Source organism: Mesocricetus auratus, unplaced genomic scaffold (assembly GCF_017639785.1).
Source record: "Mesocricetus auratus isolate SY011 unplaced genomic scaffold, BCM_Maur_2.0 Super-Scaffold_100691, whole genome shotgun sequence".
NCBI lineage: Eukaryota > Metazoa > Chordata > Mammalia > Rodentia > Cricetidae > Mesocricetus > Mesocricetus auratus.
Window position 1 is genome coordinate 59,595,600 of NW_024429267.1, and position 22,414 is coordinate 59,618,013.

The 22,414-nt window shown below is 49.2% G+C and overlaps 2 protein-coding genes and 1 long non-coding RNA gene across 7 annotated transcripts in view; 2 read left to right on the forward strand and 1 right to left on the reverse strand.

Annotated features, from left to right (window-relative positions):
- Positions 1–1,640: 1,640 nt before the first annotated feature.
- Positions 1,641–7,067, forward strand: Tmem42 (transmembrane protein 42). Of its 3 annotated transcripts, none has more exons than XM_040739701.1 (3): positions 1,641–2,222; positions 2,861–3,007; positions 6,945–7,067. In XM_040739701.1, the coding sequence occupies exons 1-3, from the start codon at positions 2,031–2,033 to the stop codon at positions 7,026–7,028; spliced, it is 423 nt and encodes a 140-aa protein (XP_040595635.1). In that variant the 5' UTR covers positions 1,641–2,030; the 3' UTR covers positions 7,029–7,067. The 3 variants fall into 3 exon arrangements, with proteins under 3 accessions (XP_040595635.1, XP_012977695.1, XP_005082350.1); XM_013122241.3 differs by lacking the exon at positions 6,945–7,067 and adding an exon at positions 3,801–4,218 and having other exon boundaries at positions 1,655–2,222; XM_005082293.4 differs by lacking the exon at positions 6,945–7,067 and adding an exon at positions 3,588–4,218 and having other exon boundaries at positions 1,953–2,222.
- The window catches only part of Tgm4 (transglutaminase 4), a 35,199-nt gene continuing 15,653 nt past the window's right edge, over positions 2,869–22,414 (forward strand). Inside the window, exons 1-7 of one of the 3 annotated variants that reach the window (XM_040739700.1) lie at positions 2,869–3,007; positions 7,925–8,032; positions 12,466–12,639; positions 13,575–13,669; positions 16,318–16,429; positions 17,337–17,455; positions 20,363–20,464. In XM_040739700.1, the coding sequence (XP_040595634.1) occupies positions 7,948–8,032; positions 12,466–12,639; positions 13,575–13,669; positions 16,318–16,429; positions 17,337–17,455; positions 20,363–20,464 (687 nt within the window). In that variant the 5' untranslated portion in view covers positions 2,869–3,007; positions 7,925–7,947. Of the gene's footprint in view, positions 3,008–6,953; positions 7,068–7,912; positions 8,042–9,775; positions 9,979–12,465; positions 12,640–13,574; positions 13,670–16,317; positions 16,430–17,336; positions 17,456–20,362; positions 20,465–22,414 lie in introns of those variants that run through there. The other 2 variants (XM_040739699.1, XM_021234213.2) reach the window with 2 other exon arrangements.
- LOC121137475 lies at positions 6,775–21,924 on the reverse strand. The gene is made up of 2 exons (XR_005874711.1): positions 21,282–21,924; positions 6,775–8,010 (listed from the first exon to the last, which is right to left on the reverse strand). It is a non-coding gene; the product is annotated as an uncharacterized LOC121137475 (long non-coding RNA).

Sequence of the window (22,414 nt, forward strand, 5' to 3'; positions counted from 1 at the left end):
TTGGTCTTAGTTTGTTTTAAAAAATCACTAATTTTGGAGGCCACAAAGCTAGACAATACACCATTTCCCACTATTTCTCTACATGATACATGTGTGAACAGTTGTCTACAGTACTCTGCCAAAACACTAAGATCATTTTTGCTAAAAGCACAGTGTTATTCTTCTAATCTCTGGGATGAAAACCCTGACAGAAGCAACTTAGATTTGTTTTAGCTTTGCTTGTTGTTGCCACAATGTAAGTTCTCTCTACCATCAAGTGGAATAGTACATTGAGACCTCAACTTCCTCATCTGCAAAATAGAATGGTTTACATCACATACAACTAATTGGGATAATCTATGCTTATAAAGTTTTTTTTTTGGGAGGGCGGGCTTTTGAGACAGGGTTTCTCTGTGGCTTTGGAGCCTGTCCTGGAACTGGCTCTTATAGACCAGGCTGGTCTTTGAACTCATGTAGATCTGCCTGCCCCTGCCTCCCGAGTGCTGGGATTAAAGGTGGGCACCACCACCACCACCACCGGCTTCGTTTAAAATTTATTTTTATATGTGTATCCCTGTTCAGGTATGTGCACAAGAGTGCAGGTGCCTATGGGGACCAGGAAAAAAGCCCTGGATCTCCTGGAGATAGGAAGTGGGGTGCTCCGAGGTTGTAAGCTGCCTACCCAGGTATCGGTCTTAACTGCTAAGCCTCCAGCCCCCCAATAATCCATCCTTGTATTTCAGCCACAAAACCACCTGCATGAGAAGTAATGTGGCATGTTAAGAATCTCCATGAAAAGTCCTTAACAGGAAATAGTATGCTGAATGAGGAGTGTACTGTGAAGTTGTTTTTATTTTTATCAAACTCTCATACATATATATTATTTGTATTTTATATAACCTACAAAACAAAGGGGTCTTGCTATGTAGCCCTGGCTGGCCAAGAACTGTGTAGATCAGGCTGCTCTCGAACTCACAGAGATCCACTTGCCTCTGCCTCCTGAGGTGCGCCCCACACCCCGCTCACTATACACTTCTAAAGCACTTTTTTTAAGGAAATGTACCCCCAACATACACACACTACCATGGATTGAACTCTGGACTTTCCATGTGTTAGGGAAGCACTAAGCTAGGTCCTTGACCCTACTACTTTAAAGAAAAAAAAAAGACTTTTTGAGATGGTCTCAAAAAGTGCTTGGTTAGCCTAGTCAGTACTTGCTATGTTGGCCAGGCTGGCCTCGAACTCACAGTAATCCTGCCTCAGGCTCAGGAGTGCTAGGATTTACAGGTGTGTGCCACCAACCATACCGGCTGCCCATCCCTCTTATGTGACACGGGGTCTCCATAAATTGCCTAGGATTTCATTAACTTGTAATATTACTGATGGTTTAGTTTTTTAGTTTAGTTTTTTTGGGGGGGGGCAACATCACACGGATTTAGACGTGATTGTGGTTCTGGTGGTCCCAGCAGAGTGACTGACACGGGGCGTTTTCCTTAGCACTTTTCCCCCCAAGCAGTGTTGTGTCTCGAGCATCCGGCCCCGGCGTCCGCGAGGGATGGGGAAGCAGTTGGAGCATCTTCAAGGTGCAATCGCGGTCTGCAAAGCCAGGCGTCCGCCCTGTCGGCACCCGTCCCCGCCAAGTGGCAGGAGTGGAACTGCAGATCACCCGCGTCCTCCGCAGCAGGTTCCCCAGGGTCGCCGGGATCTTAAGCCATTCTCCCAGCCCTGTTCACTTCCGCACTGTGACAGATTCCCGTCGGCAGCAGATTCGCCTCACACAGCGGGCACCTCCGGGCAGCGGGTCCCCCTCGGCGCAGCGTCCCCTGCAGTGTTGCAAGGGTCCTCTCCAGCAGATCCCCGCCGGCCCCAGGTCCCCTTGAGCCGTCCTCAGTCACGGGTCTGCCTCCGCCGCGGGTTCTCGGCCCCGGATCCCCCTCAGCAGCAGATTCGCCTCCCGCTCCGCATGCTCCGCCTCCCGACTCCGCCCTCCTGGGCTCTCGGAGGGTGTCGGGGCGTGCGCCGCGGTCGGCGCTGGCGGGCGAGCCGGTCTCATGGCGGCCGGGCCGCCGTCCCCGGGGTCCTCCGTGTCGGCGGCCGCTTACCCCGACTCACCCGTGGAGCTCCCGGCTCGTCTGCAGGCCGGCGCCATGCGGCGGCGCTTCTGGGGCGTGCTCAACTGTCTGTACGCCGGCGCCTTCGGGGCCCTGGCCGCCGCCGCCGCCAAGCTGGCCTTCGGCAGCCAGGTGTGGCCCGGGGCGGCGCGGTCCGGTCGGCTGGGGAGGATGGCGCCTAAGCGGGGCCCGGACCTCCTGGGGGAGCTCGTTCACACCCACCCCGTCCTTGTGCCCCCGCCTTATCCTGCACCTGACTCCTAAGGGGAGGCGACCGGCTGCCCACCCCTGCCCCGAGGGAGCTGGGCTGAAGGCCCCCTCGTCTGTGCCCTCTTGAGTCTTCTTAAGACAGGCTCGAGTCGAGTGCAGCTCTGGCCTGAACCGGGGCACTGCTTGATCCTTTAGATTTCAGGCGACTTAGAATTGCAGTTGCCAAGCTTGAAGCCCATTCATAATATCCCTTTGGGTGTTCATCTGGGCCGAAGTGGTCCAGAGTGAGATGAATGAATGACTCTAGACCATGGGAGGGTGTTTTTAAGTCTTTCCCCATAGCAATCAGGCTTTCATTATCCATTGTGCAAGCAGGCTGCCCTGGGCCTTTAACGATGCCCTGCTGTAAGGCTTCCCTTTCCAAAAGACTTCTTACTCAGCTACAAGAAATTTGAGGCCACCAAGGTCTGCATATCCTTTGTAGGAGACTCCTAAAGATCCCCGGCTTTTCAAGGCTCTGCCCATGGTGGCTGTGGCTACAGAAACACTTTCTCCTGCAGGTGAACATTGGCTTGCGGGCCTTAGGCCTTATCGCCATGGCAAGCACCAATTCTCTGATGTGGACCATGTTTAGCCGGGGCCTCAGCTTCTCCATGTCTTCGGCCGCTGCATCTGTCACAGTGACTTTTTCGAACATACTCAGTTCGGTGAGTAGCCTGGTGACCTTGTTCATACCCAGGGTTCTGGGTGAGTCGTCCTGGGGTAGCGGGGAGCCCCTGCTTTTTCAGGTTCAGGAAAGGGTAGGACATTAAACAGAGGTTGGACCGGCGCCAGTCAAGGAGCAGTGAAACATGGAAAGCTTAGGAATGAAATCTTGAGTGCCATTCTGGGCTAACACCGGCCATGTGAAGCCCCTTGGCACGTCTCTCATAAGTCTGGGGTACTCTAGCATGAGCTACGGGGAGAGAGGGGACCGGGTACAGGTTCTTTTCGTTAAGTCCAAGGCCAACAAGGTGGAGTAAACCCAGCCAGCCAGTCCTGAAGCGGAAGGAAGATGGCCCAGCTTGGTTTGATGATAACTGGCCCCACCCGCTGGCCTTTGCTGGGCCTCATTGCTCAGCTGGGGTAGCCCCTGACTTCCACAGAGGAGACGGAAGTACGTGGATTGATTTGATGAAGGCGGTAGCTGGTCGGGAAGCCGCAGACTTTGGCCGGAAGAAGTAGCCACTAAGGAATGGTAGAGCCTACCAGAGTAGGCCAGTTCCCTCACAGCCGTCTCTCCCACAGGCCGTCTTAGGCTACTTGCTGTATGGAGAGTGCCAGGAGGTCTTGTGGTGGGGAGGGGTGTTCCTCATCCTCTGTGGGCTCACCCTGATCCACAGGAAGCTCCCGCCCACCTTGAAGGCAAGCAAGCAGCAGTGACAGCAGTTGGTTGGGTAGTCACACCATAAAGATGACCTTGATGCCCAGCCGTGGGCTGACAAGTAGGACTGTTTCCAGGGTGGCCTGGGAGTGCGGCCTTTGACTATCAGCCACAGGGAGATGCCAGACCAACCACAGGCCCCTGACCACCTCACCGCCTGGAGGGTTGGAGCATTGGCCCCTGTAAGAGGCAGATAACCGCCACAGCACAGGCCCTTCCGCGCTGGCACAGTGCTTTGATTCTCGTGCTCCGGGGCTGCCTCAGTGAATCCTGGAAGACTGTGATCTTGGCCAGCAACATGTCAAGTACCTGAGAAGCGTTGTGGTTATGGTTCTCCTGCCTGGCCATGGCCCTTCATATACCCCAGAGTCGGTGGCTGATGGGGTGGGGGGGTTTCCTGAAGAGACAAACAAGCAACATGTGTACTGTGTCAGGTAGTCTGTCACGTCTATGAATTCACAGCTTGGGCTAATAAATGCTTATTTGTAAGTTAAAGCTGCTGGGTGTGGAATCCTAATTCTTTCCAGCCTTGCGGGCAAAGTAGCTGAGTTCTCAGGATGGGGTAGTGGCGTGGAGACTGTGTGCCCCTGCCTCCATCATCAGCCCTGCCCCCCCTTGTGAGTCTTCTAAACCAGGACCCAACAAGTGGAGATTTTCTCCCACACTCACCTGTACGGGTGACACCGTCCCACTGCTTCCGCCAGCTGGGGCCTCACCTCTCTTCAACACTCACAGGAGCTGCTGTCTTGGTGGCTTTTCTGTTCTACGTCCTGGCGTCCCCAGTGGCCAGGCATCTAGCAGGGAAAGGCTTGCAAGTTTGCAAGTTCCTGCTGTGCTGTGTCTTCGTGTTTGCTCTCTGCTCAACCTTAGACTCCCTCACTTGCCCCATTCCTGGCAGCAACCTCTGCTCCTAGTCCCAAATCCTTTAAACACTCTTGGGAACCAAGGCAACGCCGTTGTGTGCTTAGCCCACTTTGACTTATTAAAACCTCCTGACCACTCCATTTGGAAGATGCTCTGGTGTTCTCATCTTAGGTGAGGAAACCAAGCCTCAGGAGCAGATGGAGTAACTTGTCCAACATCACACAGCGAATGAGTCCTTGAAAGAGTGTCAGTCCAGTCTGTTTTTCTCCAGCTTCTTTTTTTTTGTTTGTTTGTTTTTTGTTTTACGAGACAGGGTTTCTCTGTATTGTTTTGGAGGCTGTCGGACCAGCCCGGCCTCGAACTCACAGAGATCCGCCTGCCTCTTCTGCCTCCCGAGTGCTGGGATCAAAGGCGTGCGCCACCACCGCCCGGCCCAAGCCAGCTTCTTAATCTTCAGCCCAGTCTTGCCTCCTACATCAGCAAACCAAGCCCAGAGAGACCCAGTGAAAAGAACTATTGAGTCTCAGAAGCTCGTCACTCCCCACTTCCCCATGTGATGGATTGTTCTGATCCAGTCGCTCTACCAGTGACAAAGAAGAAAGCCATTCAAGGCCCCATGAAGTGTGTTCTCATGTGGGCCAGGCACCAGTCAAGACCAAGCAAGTGGGCTGGAGAAATGACTCAACACTTAAGAGCACTAGCTGATTTTGCAGAGGTCCTGGGTTCAGTTTCTACACCTACACGATGGTCTACACCTATCTGTAACTCTTCGTGCTATCACATCTGATGCCCTCTTCTGACCTCTGCTAATACCAGGCACACACATGCACAGACAAAAGAGTTGTGCATAGGGGGCTGGGGAGATGGCTCAGAGAGTTAGGAGCACTGGCTGTTCTTCCAGAGGTCCTGAGTTCAATTCCCAGCAACCACATGGTGGCTCACAGCCATCTATGATGAGACCTGATTCCCCCTTCTGGCCTGCCTGCAGACAGAACACTGGATACACAATAAACAAATAAATCTTTAAAGACCAAAGCAAACGAAAAACAGTTGTGCATATAAAATAGGTCTTTAAAAAAGAAAAGACTAAGCATTGAAGGTCACTGAGAATCACTGGTACGGTCTCTCTGGGAAAGCCATCACATAGTTCCAAAGTCCATCTTGGCCCAGGCATTGTCCAGAAGGGACTCTGCCTCCCATCTAGACACCTGCTGAATGCATACAGATGCTTGATACCGGCTAGTCCACAGATTGGGAAAACCACAGGATCAAGATCTTTGTCTACAGGGAGGGTGAATTGTTCTCTGGAATCACCAGAGAAGACAGGCAGTGTTCACGTCTTTGTAGCAGAGGGTGGTTCTTCTGCAGAAAGAATAAACCACAAGACAATATTTGCCTTTCTGATGTGCATCCTGGATTGTGGCTTGAGTTTTGTTTGCTTCAGAACATTTGACATCGGGTTCTACAGCCTGTGGCCTTGACGGGGCAGTTACTACCACTTTCTGTTCTTGTTTTTTACTTATATTTAAAGGGTGCAGCCCAGCAGGGTTTTTTTTTATTAGTATAGCCACAAGATTTTCAGCCATCATTAATTCCAGAACATCTTTCACTACTCAAAGCCTTATCCATCAGCAGTACCCTCTGTCCCACGCCTCCACTCCAGTCCCTGCTAATTACAAATGTTTCTGTTTCTATGGATTTGCCTACTCTAAATATTTTATACAGTGGAGTTTTTTCATCTAACTTTTTTTAACTTAAAATGCTGCTTCTAAAGCTCATTATTAATGTAGCACATTTTAATACCATTCCTTTCTGTGGCTCAATCCCACGCTACCTTGCAAGTAGACCATTTGATCTTGTGTTGAACAAAGTTGTTTCCACCTTGGGCCTTATTATAATACTGGTACAAATATTAATATTCAAGATGTTTTGTGGAAATGTGACTTCAACTCTATTGAGAATACACCTAGAAATGGAATTGCTGGGACACATAAGCCTCAGACCCACAGCAGGGGAGACCCCGAGGAAAGCGCAGTTCACCGTTGCATGGCTGTGACCCCCAACAGGGCTGATGGTGGAGAAATGTCTGAGCAAACATGGGGACTACGCTGGGCCTGTGAGCAGGGCTAACTCTGAGATCAGCATGTCCCGGGCAGCCCTCCACAATCGACTTGTTGACCACTGGTCTGATGAGTAGAGATGTTGTGGTTTATTGGAATCTTTTACTTTCTCTTGTAATGTTGTTTACATACATATGAGTCAGAATAGAGATAAGCAGAGGTTCAGATACAAGAAGCAAAGATACTGTTCATAGAGATCTCTGGGTGCTGTTTACCAACTCCTCCCTGTCTCCACAGACGGGGAGGTCAGAAGTACAGGAGGATATCTTTATGTTCCAGAACCAGTGTGTGGCGCCAGGGGCTCCTGTGGCACTGGGATAGCTGCCAGGCCCATGGCTGCTCCTCTCTCAGAACTGGGAGGTGAGTGTAGAGGTTGGGTAGGAGAGCAGCTGTGAATCCCCAGAAACACCCCTTCTCAGGCCTTCCATCTGGGAAGAGAGAACCTTGTGTCCCCAACTCTTGGAGAAGAACCTGGGTCACAAGCTCTCACTCAGGTGTCCCCAGGTTCCTTCCCCTGTGTCCATCCCGTGGGCCATTGAGCTCTGTCCCCCAGGCCCTGGCCAGGCACACAGTTGCCGCGGCCCTCCGAGGCGTAGCCTCTTATCTTAGCTAATTCAGCCTCTTCACATACTCAGTCCTGAGCAAACTCTCTGAACATGAGCCCAGCAGTGGGGTAGAGGCAAAATTGGACAAATTCCAATCCTGGCTGGTGGTTTCATGTCTAAGTGTGTTTTCCATCTCCTGCTTCTCACCTGCAAGTTAGTTTCCAGACCTTTCCTGCCAGTACCCCACCACCTCCTCCAAGACCCTGCCATCTCAGGGTTAAGAAGTTCAGTGGCACCCAGGGGGATGCATCCAAAGCCTCTGTCCCCCGGTGTGACCCAAGCCTAGTCACTTCTATGTGCAGAACAAGGGTGTGGGGTGGACTGATATCCCAAGCTCTACCACCAGGCCCCAGTACAGCCAGAAGAGCAGTTCTGGAAGGTGACAGCCCCTGGGACATATCCAGCTTCTGTTCACTGTGGAACAGACTGGGAAGATGAGGATAGGTGGCCCTGAGCACCTGCTAATAGTGAAATGCCACGAAGTAAAGGAAACAGCCAGGTCAGTGGAGGCAGAGGGAGGGAAGCTGGCTGGGTTCCTTAGATAACACCACACAGGGCTCTACCCTGTAATGATAAGGTAGCATCCTTTATGGAGAGTGTCTTCTGTTCTAGGCACCAAGAGCCTGTTGGATAACATGACCTTGAAGTTTCCTCATAGCCTGGAGCATGGAAATCCATCATCTCCTTGTTTCCAGAAGCTGAAGACAAAAGCACAAAGAGGTTAGTTAAGTAAGTAGCTTGCTTAGGGTACACAGTCTGTTTTCTGTGGAGATGTCTGCTCTTGCCCTGGTACCCTGTAGAAGTCCCTCTTTTGTGAAAGGAACTGCATAGGCCAAGAGGCTTCTCGAGGCACTTCTTGGCTAACACACAACTCTGAGATCCCTGAGCCAGGACTGTCCAGAGGCCTCTCTCCTTTCTGTTTCAAATGATGAACAGTGTAGTTGTACACAATTCTGGTCCTAAACACTGATGTTACAAGAGGAAATAAAAAATAAGTCTCTTGCTGGTTTGCTTGACCCGAAAGCAGGGTATAGAGCTCTGAAGATCGAGCCTGCCCAGCCTGTTCCTTTATCAGTTTGAGAGCAATTTGAAACAAGTCTCAGCTGTTAAGCTCTCTGGTACCCAGGGAGCCGGGGCCCAGTGAGGACAATTGCTGAACACCAGTCCCTCAGACAACTCTCCCAGGGACACAGCAGCACTTGCTAATGTTGGGGCTCAGGAGGGCCTATTCCTGCTCTGCTGTGTCAAACCAGCTCTTTCATTAGAATTAAAATCTCTGAAAAAGTTACAGGCATGGGTTGGGGAAACAGTTGAGGGATAAAGTGTCTAACAAACATGAGGAGCTGAGTTCAAATCTCTGGAAACATTTAAGATGGGCATGGTATCCCCAGTGCTGGAGAGAATGGGGGGCAGGAAGACCCCTGCAATTTGCTGGTTAGCCAGCCTCAGTGAAACAGTGAGCCCCAGGTCAGTGAGGAACCTTGTGTCCAAACATTGACGTGGTTAGGCAGGACAGCTGCTCAGCAGATAATAGCTTGCTGTTCTTGCAGAGGACCTGAGTTTGGTTCCAACCACCCACACTTGGAGGCTCACAACCTCCTATAACTACAACTCCAGGGACTCCAACAGCCTTTTCTGGCCTCAGTGGTCACCTGCACATACATGTGCATTCACATACAAACACAAAACGTTTTTAAGGTGGATAATTTTAGAATGAAACACTGGATGTTAACCTCTGGCCTCCAGACATATATGCAGAAGCTAGTGTAACCAGCACATAGCATGTACAGGTGAGTGAAAACCTACATACACATACATACATGCACACAAAAATACACACCCAATCAAACAAAAGAGCGTATAGGTACCCTTGAGGCAAGCAGAGAATGGATGTCCATGAGACACATCTGGGCATGTTTGGACCAGTGTTTCCACAGGGCCCGCGGTTCAGGCCCGCGGTTCTTCCTATAAACACACTGTAGGATGGATGGCCTATGTGAAAGCCTTCCCCTGCAGCCCTGAAAGGAAGGCCCTGTGGGAGGAATGTCTGACTTAGCCACATGGGGACAGCATTGTGTCTGGCACCCCCAGGCCTCACTATGGATTCAGAACATGTCTGCATGTTTGTTTCGAGGAATGCATGCACATACTGTCTCCTCAGTAAACACAGCACATCTGCCAAGATCTAAAAGAGAGTGATAATTGGTAGCTGGGTACACTGGAAAAATCCCGAATCATGTGTGTACATTATATGTTCAAAGTATAAACAAAAATAGAAATATTAGGCATCTTTATTTAAAAAAATAAAGCTGTGAAGTAAGTAAAGATGTTCCCAGTTTCCCTGAGGGTCACAGGATCCTGGCTCTTGGTGACTTGTTCCTGGGGTCACAGAAGACACATGGCGCCATTCTCTGTGCTCCTTCCTTTAAAGTCGGCTCATCTCGGCTCCTGATTTCTCCTCAGGGCTGATATGGAAGGATGATTAAAGTTTTATTGTCCTCAAGCCTTGCCCCTTGGCAGCCTCTGCAAGGTCACATCTACCCCAGGACCACATAAAAAGGGGCTACATCCTGCTCTGGGGATGACTCTGGCAGTGCCGTTGGCATCAGACTGCAGTCTTGACAGGGCTACAGAGAGAGGCAGCAGGACCATGGACACCAGTAATGGTGAGTGGGTAAAATCTATACAATGGCATCTTGGCCTTCTGTGCACCTGCTACTGTCCAGCCTCTGTCCTTCTACCTAATCCACGGCTTGCTGTCTTATTCATTGGCGAAAGCCAGAGTTTCAGATACACAGTGGTTTCAGATTCCTCCAACAATTGACAGAGTAAGGATGCCTGTCCTCTTTTCACTCCCTCCCTCACGCTGGCCTCAGGTAGCGCCCTCTGTGAGCTGGAATCCAGCGTTATGCAGCTGCTTTCTGGATGTAGAGCCATGGGTCAGGCAAGGAATGACTACTTTGGAGCTCTGAAAAGGGCATTGAATGGAAAACATGACTCTTCATAGCCCCTAGGCCACCTTGATTCTCCAGATGGTTGGACACTTGTCCACACTCGGAGGAGGAGCACAGCGGGACCCGGGGCTTGCCAGAGAGAGTGTATGCTGGGAGGGATCTGCTGTTCAGAAAGATGGCTAATGTTGGAGTGTGTCACACGCTGGTTAGCAGTGTGGCTTTGGGTTTCCTCAGTCATAATAAAAGACACGTCCGCGGAAGTGCCTTGCCAATGACTGGGGACAGCTGTGCCGACTTGTGTATGTCAGTTTGACACGGGCTAGAGTCATTTGGGAGGAGGGAACTCCACCTAAGAAAATATTCCCATCAAGTCAAGCTGTAGGCAGGGCTGTAAGGCATTTTCTTAATTAATGATTGGTGGTCCATTGTGGATGACGCCTCCTCTGGTCAGGTGGTCTTGGGATCTATAAGAGGCAGGTTGAACAAGCCACGAGCAGCAAGCCGGGGAATAGCACTTCTCCACGGCCTCTGCATCAGTTTCTGCCTCCGGGTTCCTGCTGGGTTTAAGATCATGCCTTGGCATCCCAAAATGAACTATGACTGTGGATATGTGAGCCAAATAAATCCTATCCTCCCCAAGTTGCTTTGGTCATGGTGTTTCATCACAGCAATAGAAACCCTACTAAGGGGCTGGAGAGATGGCTCAGTTGTTAAGGTCACTGACTGCTCTTCCCGGAGGTCCTAGGTTCAATACCCACCACCCACATGGCAGCTCACAACTGTTTGTAACTCCAGTTCCAGGTGATTCAACACCTTCACACAGATATACATGCATGAAAAAGACCAATGAACATGAAATAAAAACAAGTAAATCATTAAAAAAATAAAAGAAAGAAACTCTAAGACAACAGCTTGAAAAAAAAGATGTAGTTTCCTGGACCAGGCAGCTTGTTGAAGGGAGAAATAAATCCTCAGGAAAATGGCCAGATTGTAAACTAGGTAGTGTGTACCCTGGGGTTCTCTAGGAAAGGACTGATACAATGAATGTACGTTTAAAAGGGTATTTATTACATTGGCTTACATAGACAGTTTAACAGTAGTGATTTTCACATTGGGGAGGTTGGAAGCCCAATAGCTGCTCAGGCCAGGAGTCTAGATGTCTCACCATCCCAGGCTAGCATTTGAAGCCTGGAGGATTCCCAGACAGTTATTGATCTTAGTCCATGCCAGAAGCCAAAGAATGAGTTCTCTTATCAGCCTAGAATGGTGGTAGCAGCAGCTTGAAAATGTGAACAGAGTTTGCCAGCATGACCTGAAAGTAAGCAGTTTGCCCCCACAGTCACTGCAAGGTGCCATCCACGTTTAGGGTGGGTCTTTCTCACTTCAAACTATACAATTAAAAACAAACAAAAAATGCCAGGCAGTGGTGGTGCACACCTTTCATCCCAGCACTCGGGAGGCAGAAACAGGTGGATCTCTGTACGTTCAAGGCCAGCCTGGTCTACAGGCTGGGCTGACAAGAACGGGAAGCAGTCAAGGGATGCTCCTGTCCCTCTTCCCTCCAGTGTCTGTGGACCAGTTTACAAAGCTGGGAGGTTGAGCACTGGGAGAACTACTTAACAGCTACTAGTAGGAGTGCTTCGCAGGACTACGTACGGCTTCTCTCTCTCAGCTCAACAGCCTGCAATCCTGTAAGACCAGTATGCACACACCCATTTTATATGTAGGAAACAAAATCTCAGATTATTATGGCCTGCAGGGGTACAATAGGCGGCCCTGTTACGGGATTTCCTGCCTGGTTCCGCAGCCACCTTGCCCTACACAGACGCTACATTAATTATAATATGGTTGGTCAGTATTAGGGTTTCTTATTGCCTAGCTCTGTCTTAATCATTAATCCATTTCAATTAATCTATGTATTTCCACGTGGTCTTGGCGTACTGGAGAAGGGCCCGGAGCTGTTACTTGTTTGCCGGCTACATGGCAACCCCTGTCTGCCTATACTTCCCAGAATTCTCCTCCTCTGGCAGCCCCGCCTATCCTTCCTGCCTGGCCACTAGCCACACAGAGTTTTATTCATCCGACAATAAGAGAAACATATACATGGAAGGACAGCCCCCATCAGACCCTTCTCCTCCTTCCTGAACTATCAGAGTTAGGAGGCAGCCCCATGTCTTCCCATACGCCATGTGCTTACAGCGCTGGAGGTTTCCTCTGTGAACTGGAAGAAAACGGAGAACACTGCCGCTCACCACACATCGGCGTTCCAGATTGACAAGCTGGTGCTCAGGCGTGGACAGATATTCAACTTGAAGGTGACACTAAATAGACCTCTCCAACCTCAGGATGAAATGAAGCTGGAATTCTCTACTGGTGAGGCCTCAGCCCCAGAAGCAGGGTCGAGGGTGGGACCACGAGGCCTATGAGTATGCTGTGTCCAAGAGTGACTTTGCTCCCTAAGCCTCAGTTTCCCCACATGAACAATGGACTGGGAACTGAATAATCACTCTGGCGAGGTTGATGTATTCCTTGGCCAATCAGTGGAGATGGCCAGGGAAGGATCAGAGCAGAGAGAGGGCCAGCAAGTAAGGCAGCTGTTCTAGAGCGATCTGGAACACATTCTAGAAATGAATCACAGCACTGTTTGCTGACACTGTACCTCTGTGGGCTTGAGATAAACCATAATAGTTACCAAAAGCACTACACTAAGGGCCTAAAGAGACAGTCCATCAGTGAAGTGCCTTTCACACACAAGCATGAGGACCTGAGTTTAGGTCCCCAAGCACTCACGTGAAAGCCAAGCAATATGGTGCGTATTTGGTGGAGCTGTAGATAGACTGATCCCTGGAGCTCACTGGCCAGCCAGCTTAGGCTAGTAGGTGAGACCCAGATGGAGTAGAGACCTTGTCTCAGAAAACAAGGTGGAGAGGGACTGAGGAAGACATTTAGTGTTGACCTATGGCATCCACACACGCTGTACACACACACACACACACACACACACACACACACACACTGCATTGTGGCAGGAAGATCATTAGTTTAATGCATGTTGTATCAACTATACTGGCCAGGGCTAAACAGTTTAACAAAGCAGATAGTGAAATGCAAGGGAGGACTGAGACTGAGGCTCTGGGGTTATAGGCAAGGGTGTAGAAGGAGAGGGGGTAGCCTTGCCTAATTGAGCAGACAGTACAGCCTAGGTAGAGGGCTGCACTCCAGGAACCGGGAAGGAGCAGCAGGACTTGGTGAGTGGGCAAAGATGCTTGGGCCGATGTCAAGACTCACTTCCCCGTTGGTGTTTCCAGGAAAAAATTCATCCCCCTATGTGGAGCTCGATCCGATGACATCCTTCCGTTCTCAGGGCTGGCAGGTGAAAATTGCCAAACAGTCCGGTTCAAAGGTGAGGGCCGTTGTGCCGGGCTACCTGCTGGTGGATTCTGGATAGCTCCTGTCTACCCCTTCCTTGCTTCCCAGTGTACCCGGCTGCTGACCACCAGCAGCCATCACTCCGGTGCCTCAGGTTCTTGCTCGCCCATAGCACACAGCGGTCGGACCAGCCGTTTATGTTCACCGGAGGAGACGAACAGAGGAAAATTAGTGAGAATAACATAGCAGGGACTGTCATGGTGGTGCACTTGGGAGACAGAGACAGGCAGACCTCTGAGTTCTCTGCCAGCCTAGTCTATGTAGTGAGTTTCAGGACAGCCAGGGCTATACATACAGAGAGAGGTGGGGGAGGGAGATGGGGAGAGAGAGGAAAAGAGAAATAACAACACTTCTTCCTACAAATGCAGTTGTCCATTCTTACCTCCAGCTTTTTGTTTAAACTCAAAAGCATATGGGGGCGCTTTTTGCTTCTTATCTCCTCTTAACAGAGTGTGACGGCTTCGTCAGTGTTCCTACACACACACACACACACACACACACACACACACACACACACACACACACACACACACACACACGCAGCCTGCTCAGGTGTGTGGGCCGCAGATGGCTTCTTCAACATCCATCGTGAAGATGTCTGTCTGTCTTCCCAGGGTTGGAAAGTCACTGCCAATTATGACCCCCACCTAGCTAGATCCCTCAACCGGTTTATGGATACTTTCTTGGGGGAGTAGCCTACAGATTCCATTGCTAAGTTAATTCCAAGACTTAAAAAGGGCAATGGTCTTCGGGTTTTCTAGAAGCAGAATTTACAGCTGGCAAATGAGTGAGTGGACCCTGGTCTTCAGCCCTCCACGTGCTTCTTTTCCTTCCTTCTTTCTGGCCAGAACCCGGGCTCCAATCCCCACTTTGCAGCAGTGTTTTGTGTTTCCAGGGATTAATGACAGCCTCTCTGGGAGAAGGCCTTTGCTTCAGTCTCCTTCTTGAGGAACCTCAGTTTTGGTTATGGAGATGGTAGGAATGGCAGCTGCAGAGGTGGGAATGGGATTGGGCATGGGCTAAATTTCTTCACTCAAAAGGTGTTATTTAATTTTTTTATTTAAAATTGTTTGTTTTTATAATACCCATGAAGGAAGTGAATTTTTAATATCCATGCAAAGTTTTTTTAATATGTAATTCTTTGCTTTTAATAGGTGTGTGTGTGTGTGTGCCTGCCTGCCTGCCTGCCTGCCTTCGTGTCTGTGTGTGTCTGTGGTATGTCCATGTGAGTCAGGAGCCCAAGGCACTGGGTCCCCTATAGTTGGAGTTAAAGGCAGTTGTGAGCTGCCTGATATAGGTGCTGGGAATTGAACTTGGGTCCTCTGTAAGAGCAGTACAGGTCTTTAACTAATGAGCCTTCTCTCCAGCTTGTTTTTTCTTTAAACATGTGAACACATATGTAGGACCCTGCACAGGTCTGGGTGTCTGACATTACCTATACCATGGAAGGCTGGCTTCCTGTGTTTGCTTGATAATAAATGATGTCGAGGGTTCTAATCTGAGCTGGGACACAACAGGAAAGGTCTTCTTACTAACCCAGCTGAGTACTGGGGAATGGGACTTTGTCCCAACTGTCCTGCGTGTGTTCAGGAATACTTTCTCATGGAACAGCCCCTAATCAAGGAGCCAAATGCCACTGTGGATTGAGGGAGGACATCCTCTGTCTTCCAAGAGACTTACTTTCCTTTTTACTGCCTTGTGTATGTGTTGCTCATTTAATTCCCGCAAACACTCCAGGGAGTGTAGGAGTTAGCAAGGTTCCAAGCAAGGAAACTGATGGACATGAGAAATTAAGAAAGTAGCTAACACCATTCAGCTAGTAGAAGACAGAGCTAGTGTTGGGATTGGCAGCCATTGCTCCTAGAAGATACCTTCTTTTTCTGTTTCTGTTTTTGTTTGTTTGTTTTGAGACAGGGTTTGTCTGTGTAGCTTTGGAGCCTGTCCTGGAACTCTCTCTGTAGACCAGGCTGGCCTCAAACTCACAGAGATCCCCCTGCCTCTGCCTCCCTAGTGCTGGGATTAAAGGCGTGCACCACCACCATCTGGCTTAGAAGACACCTTTAAATAACAAGTATCTCATAGATTAGAAGACCCTAGGTTGTGCGCAATGATGGAAAATAGAATTCTTAGTGCAACTGTAAGTGCAGTAATGTCTAAGTCTTAATTTTCTACCCAGCCACTGCCTACACTAGGGCACTGGATGGCAGTAGGGGATGCCCTTGCAGATGCCTGTGTACGGTACTGCAGGGCTGGAATGCGATCTGGGGTTTCCAGCATGCTAGGCAAGTGTTCTACTGCTGAGCAGCACCCATGCCCTGTAGAGAGCAGGAGCCGACATTTGTTTTGCTCCTGAAGCTCTGGATGCTAGACCAGGCTCCTTATATTACAGCCACAGGACCTGGCCCATGATCTGGTGGTAGGTAGCAATGGCTCCATTCAGGGATGAAGGGAACAAAGCTTGTTTAACAGGCACTTCAGGAGACTTTCTAAACCTTGCTGCCTCGTGGGTTGCATCTTTTCCCAGTGGGGTACCCCTGGTGAGGATGATTTGTCAGGTCTGTTGATTCTTCTGGGAGCTGAGTCAGGGAAGAGTGTGTCCACCACGTCTTGTGTTTCACGCAGGTCACACTGTCTATCATCAGCGCTGCCGACGCCGTAGTGGGACAGTACAGTCTGCACATGAACAGTTATAACGCTGGGGTGTTCTTGCTTATCTTCAATCCATGGTGTGCAGGTAACTCAGACATCAGCTCTGCTGTGGAGTGTGTGCCTCTGCTCGCATGTCTTGTGTGACTCATCAAACGCCCATGCTTACACCGGGTCTGCAGCACAGAGTCCAGAGCTGTTCTCTGTTCTTAAACCAGCCGGAGGACTCCGCCCAGCTGCAGTGCATGCCCGGAAGAGCCTCTGTGGCCAAGCCTCTGAGTGCACAACTCCTCTGCCCTCTTAGCTTATCCTCCCTGCCTTGCCAGACCCAGCCAGCTTCTGCTTCCAGCCCTGCTCAGGGGCTGCTGGGAGCCATAAGTGGCTCCTCTCAGCTTCACACTTGGCTCTTCCTCTCAGGTCATCCCCTCCTGGCTACCCTGGAGCCTTTGTACAAATGTCACTCGTTTTTTATTTAGAATTTTTGTTTTCATCTTAATTAGTTCTTTGAGCCTTGTGTAGCTATCTTGATGGTATTCACCCTCCTCCCCCAACTTCCTCCAGTCCCACACACTTTTTTTCCCTTTCCACTTAGTTGTGTCCTCCTTTCTAAAAATTCATCAGCTTTGTTCCAGAAACCCCGGAGGAGAGACACCTCAGACAGTCTCTGCTCTGATCTCTTCTCACACTCAGGATGCCCTTTTGGAAGTTTTTTGTTTTTGTTTTTGAGATAAAGTGTCTCTATGTAGCCTTGGCTGTCCTAGAACTCTCATCAATGAGAGTCTCTATGAGACCCCCCTGCCTCTGCCTCCCAAGTGCTGGTGTCAAAGACCTGAGAGCTACCTCTGGCTGTTTGCATTTTCAATGTATAATGTGTTGTTGTGACCCTTCCTGCTTCCTGTACCCATTCCCCCAACATTTGTTGTCCCAACCCTGTGGTATTCCTGCCTCTGTGTCAGGGTTAGTCAATAATCCACATGTGTATGGTCTCGCTCCAGATGACACCGTTTACCTGCCTAGCGAGGAGGAGCGGGAAGAGTACATCCTTAATGACACTGGCTATATCTACATGGGCTTCGCCAAACAAATTAAAGAGAAGCCCTGGACCTTTGGTCAGGTAATTGGCTGTCTTCTTCTGGATGCCCCATGCATGCTTTTTTCTTAGGGGTCATCAGACAAAGGCTGTGGAGCAAGGGGGAGGGTTCACTTCTGCTGAAAAACTGAAGACTCAGAAGCATGAAGCTGGCCTGAGAGGACACTAAGCTCCACAGTCCCCACAGGAGAAGCGGTGTGAGCCAGAGGTCCCTTGTTCAGAGTCCACCAGTGCCTTTCTTATCCTCTGCTCTCTCTGATCCCCTATATTCCAGTGCGTTTACCCGGGAATCATTCAACAAGTCCTTACAGGGACACCCGGTGACCGTTAGTGTGGCTGGGAGACGTTTGGAAGACTTGGGTGCAGAAAGCTCTCCTGGGGAGCAGGGTGGGTGTCTTGGTGCAGGCAGGTATGATGAGTAGTAACACAGATGGGCACAAGCTCGATGGCTAACAAGTCCACTGTGTCAGCTTCATGGCATCAGAGATTGCAAGTCCTCCTCTTGAACTCCACAGAAAAAAAGGTGCTCTGGGAAATGCCCCTCTTCAAAACTGCCTCCCGTCCTGGGCTCTGACACATAGGCTAGAACAGAGGAGACACAGTGAAGGAGGGACTTCCAGTCAGCAGGGTGTTCGCTTTGTGTGCAGCATGGTGCATCAGGTTGTCCTGTGACTGAAAGGCCAAGAGAGCAGTAAAAAAAAAAAAAGTGTGTGTGTGGAGGGGTAGGAATTGAATCAGTGGACAGGAAAAGGAAACTGCCAGGATGGAGCTCCTGGGAGACTTTGCTGGAATCTTGGGTGAGTTACTCTTCTCAGGAAATGGCTCCAAATGCAGCTGCTTTCTGAACCATTGCTGTTATTTGCCTCTTTTGTTTTGCCTTCTTTCCCATTGGTTACAACATAACCAACACATATCCCTTCCATGGACAGACCTCATGGATGTTCACTGTATCGTAGTTAAAACTGCTTAAACGGGATTAAAAACTAACTCAGGCCTGAACTGAGCTGGACACTGAGAGCCAAGCTTGTGTGAGGCCCTGGTTCTATCCTAGTCATGCTGTTCACAAGAGACTTAGGAAATACGTGGGGCCATGTTTATCGGCACATGCCTGTGATGTAAACACAGGAGAGGGTGGATCTGAAGCCTGTCTAGGGTAAGTGGAAAGATATTGTCTCAATGCACCAATGTGAACTGGGCACAGTGGCCCAAGCCTTTGATACCAGCACTCAGGAGGCAGAAGCAGGCAGATCTCTGTGAGGATGGAGCCAGTCTGTTGTATATAGTAAGCTCCAGGACAGCCAGGGCTACATAGACCCTGCATCAATTAAAAACAACAAAAACAAAGACCCTGTAGCAATCAGTGAGTGGGGAGGAGGAAGACCAAAAAAGAAACTGCAGTACATAAAACAAAGTGTCAGTTTTCCTTGGTGATGACTCAGTTTAGAGTATTTCCTTCTTTTAAACATTTGTTTTACATGTGTTGTGTGTGGGTACACTGTAAATATTACAGCCCTGAGGGGAAAGGCTTCCCCAGTGGAGGTGTTGCAGCTCTGAGGGGAAAGGTTCCCTCCAATGGAAGTATTACAGCTCTGGGTTTGGGGAGGTTTCCTCCAATGCGAGTGTTACAGCTCTGGGGGAAGAGGTTTCCCAATGCAAGTGTTACAGCTCTGAGAGCAGGGAGGCTTCTCAATTCAAGTGTTACAGCTCAGGGGAGGGGGACGGTTCCCAATGCAAGTGTTACAGTTCTGAAGGGAAATATATCCTGGCAGTCAGGAGCCAAGGAATACCACAAAGCCACACCACACAACAAACCTCACACAAGAGATTTATTGGGGGAGACACAAGAGGATGGCTGCCTCTGCTCAGGAGAAAAGCAGCAGGGAAAAGAGGAGGAGACAGGCTTATATAGGGTTTTTGCGGGGTGGAATTTTCCAGGGTGGAGATTTCCAGGTTGGGGGTTGGTGAGATTTCACCAAGCCCAGAGATTGATGGGTTTGGTAAGTTTTCAAAACTGGAAGTATGCTTGTACCTTTTACCCTACATGCACATATCCCATGTGTGTGTGTGTGTGTGTGTGTGTGTGTGTGTGTGTATGTGTGTGTGTGTGTGTGTGTGTAGGTCAGGACCACTCTCTTGTAGACCAGGCTGGCCTCGAACTCACAGAGATCCACCTGCCTCTGCCTCCCGAGTGCTGGGATTAAAGGCGTGCGCCACCAACGCCCGGATCAGGACCACTCTCAAGAGTCTGTTCTCTCTTTCCATGGGGTGGAGCCTGATAACCCAGTAAACCAACCTGCCTATCCTATTCTTTATTTTTAATGTATTTACTTGTCTTATTTTGACTGTGTGTATGTCTGTGCACTATGTGCTTGCCTGGTGCCTGTAGAGGCCACAAGAGGGCATTGGATATCCTGGAACTGGCTATAAGCCACCATGTGGGTGTTATGAACTGAACTCAGGTCCTCTCCAAGAGCAACAAGTACTCTTAACCACTGAGCCATCTCTCTACCACCCCAGCATTCATTTTTTATTACTAATACAAACCAAGTTGAGCTAATATTTCTTGAACACAGCTTGGCAGCTTGCTTCATTTCTCTAACTTGATAACTAAGGAATTTCCCTCATGGTACTAAAGCCTTGTATACCTCCTTGTACATGTGTGCATTTTACCCATTGAAGCATCTTCCCAATCCACTGTGTTTGTCTTTCAATAGCTGTGCTCTGTGAGCCTTTGAATGTACTTAACTGTTGTCATGTGTCTGGCTGCTTAGTGGCTTCTACTGTGGAATGTGGAGGATCTTTAGGAGACTGTGGGCAAGTTCCCTCACTTGGGAGATGAGTTATCCTTCAAGGCAATGAAAATTAGATTGAGTGGGATAGTGTCTGACACAGAGCAGAATCTTGATGACTCTTTCTCCCTCTTCATGACAGTTTGAGGAGAACATTCTGGACTGCTGCATCTATCTGTTGGACAACCTGGATCCCCATGAACTACACAGCCCAGTGTCTGTGTCCAGGGCCATTTGCACTATGGTATGTGGAGAGGCCAGATCTACTTCCAGGCTCCTAGAAGTCTATAGAGTAACTGCTGTTGTAGTCCATCAATACCTGCTCAGCCACTTTAGGTTTTCCCACACACAGTAAGCTGCTCTCCATGAAACACACAGGGAGCTGTGGCTGCAGTCAAAACTATCAAGGATTGTACTGTCTACCATTGTCCTTCTGAGCACAGGTTCTCCGATCTGAGTTCAGAAGGTCAACTTTGCCACTTCTAAGTTGACCCTAGGAAAATGGCTTTTCCAGTCTACAAGATGGTATAAAAATATTCAAGGTCCTCTCTCTCCCTGCAAGCCTGGCTGCAGCTGGGATGAACATTGTACACTATGTAAGTTATTGAATAACAACAAATTCACAAGCTATGTCAGTTTCCTTAGCAACATACTGAATAGTCCTGGTTTGACAGCCAAGGCAAACATAGGTTGTTTTATTTCAGTCTTACTAATATTCACTGTTGGATTACACATCACATAGTAAATATATCTACACATATGTATATATGTATGAATGTATGTATGTACAGACATAAGTTATACAATGGTCACAAAAATGTCGAAGAAGCTGCAGCAGAATCCATGGAGTTCAAAGAGAACTGAGAGGCAAAAGAAACTGATAGGGGAGGGATCACTGCTGTCTGTGTGTGTGTGTGTGTGTGAGAGAGGGGGGGGGTAACCCTGTGGAAGCCGTTGGGTCCAGTACAGGGTCCAGATTGACAGCAACTTAAGTAGGCCTTATTGGCAGCCAGGATAGAGCCGAGCAGAAACCCCTGGGACAGTCAGTTCCTTTGTCCTACCAGATGCTCAGGTGACGGGTCCCCATGTCAATGTTAGTTGTCCTTCACTTCCAGGTCCAGATGAAGGTGTTTGGTAAGGTGCTGGGCCTGATTTTCCTGTCAGGATTTAAGATGCCCAGAGTTTAACTGGGCTTTGTGGCATAGGTTTATAATCCAGTTACTCAGGAGACAGAGGAAGGAGAATTCAAGTGTAACGGTAGCCTGGGTAACATAACAAGACTATTTCTCAAAATAAAAAGTAACCAACCAACCAACAAACCAACCAACTGAGCTGGGTTCAATGTCCAACACAGGAAAAAGAAAGAAAGGAAAAAAAGTCAGAAGTCTAAACATATTCTTTTAGCTGTGTATGGTAGTTCATACCTGTAATCTCAGCACTCAGGATATTGAGGCAGGAGGATTGCTGAGAGTTTCATGCAAGCCTGGGCTACATACTGAGATTTTGACTCAAAAAAGAAATTTTGGGGGGCTGGATGGATGGATGGCCCAGTAATTAAGAGTACTCTCTGTCCTTGAAGAGGGCATACGTTTAGTTCCCAGAACCCACATCAAATGGTTCATAACTCCTGGAACTGCTGCTCCAGAGTGCTCTCTCTCTCTCTCTCTCTCTCTCTCTCTCTCTCTCTCTCTCTCTCTCTCTCTCTCTCTCTCTCTCTCTCTCTCTCTCTCTCACACACACACACACACACAACAACTCTGTTTTCTTCTAATAGAATAATAATAAATCTATATGTTAACACAATGTGCTTTTTGTTTAAAAACTTTCTGAAGTATAGCATATGTGGTGAAGAGAGTACTGTGGCTTGCATTTTGCAAATCTCTTTAGATAACTGGCTACAGTCTGCACACATGGAGGGGCCTTATTACATCATTTTGGTTGACACAGTCTGTCTCACATGGGCATATTGGCACAGCCCTAACAGACAATGCCAGACGCTCTTCTCTGACATTTTACTCTTATTTTACTCTTGCTCAGTGAGTGAGGGTTTCTCTGGGGAAGTACAGCAAGGAGAGCCCGAGTCTCCCTATGCAGCCAAGGCTAGCCTCAAACAAGTGTGTGTGTCCCTTGTCCCTTCTGATTGCTCTGTCTGTCCTGAACAAGCCGTAGGGTCTGGGGAGAGCAGAGATGCTAA

Excerpts from the sequence above, each read along its gene's own strand:
- Tmem42 (XM_005082293.4), top strand. The coding sequence starts at position 2,031 with ATGGCGGCCGGGCCGCCGTCCCCGGGGTCCTCCGTGTCGGCGGCCGCT. Across the intron at positions 2,223-2,860 it reads AGCTGGCCTTCGGCAGCCAG|GTGAACATTGGCTTGCGGGC; the intron begins GTGTGGCCCGGG and ends TTTCTCCTGCAG. Across the intron at positions 3,008-3,587 it reads TTTCGAACATACTCAGTTCG|GCCGTCTTAGGCTACTTGCT; the intron begins GTGAGTAGCCTG and ends TCTCTCCCACAG.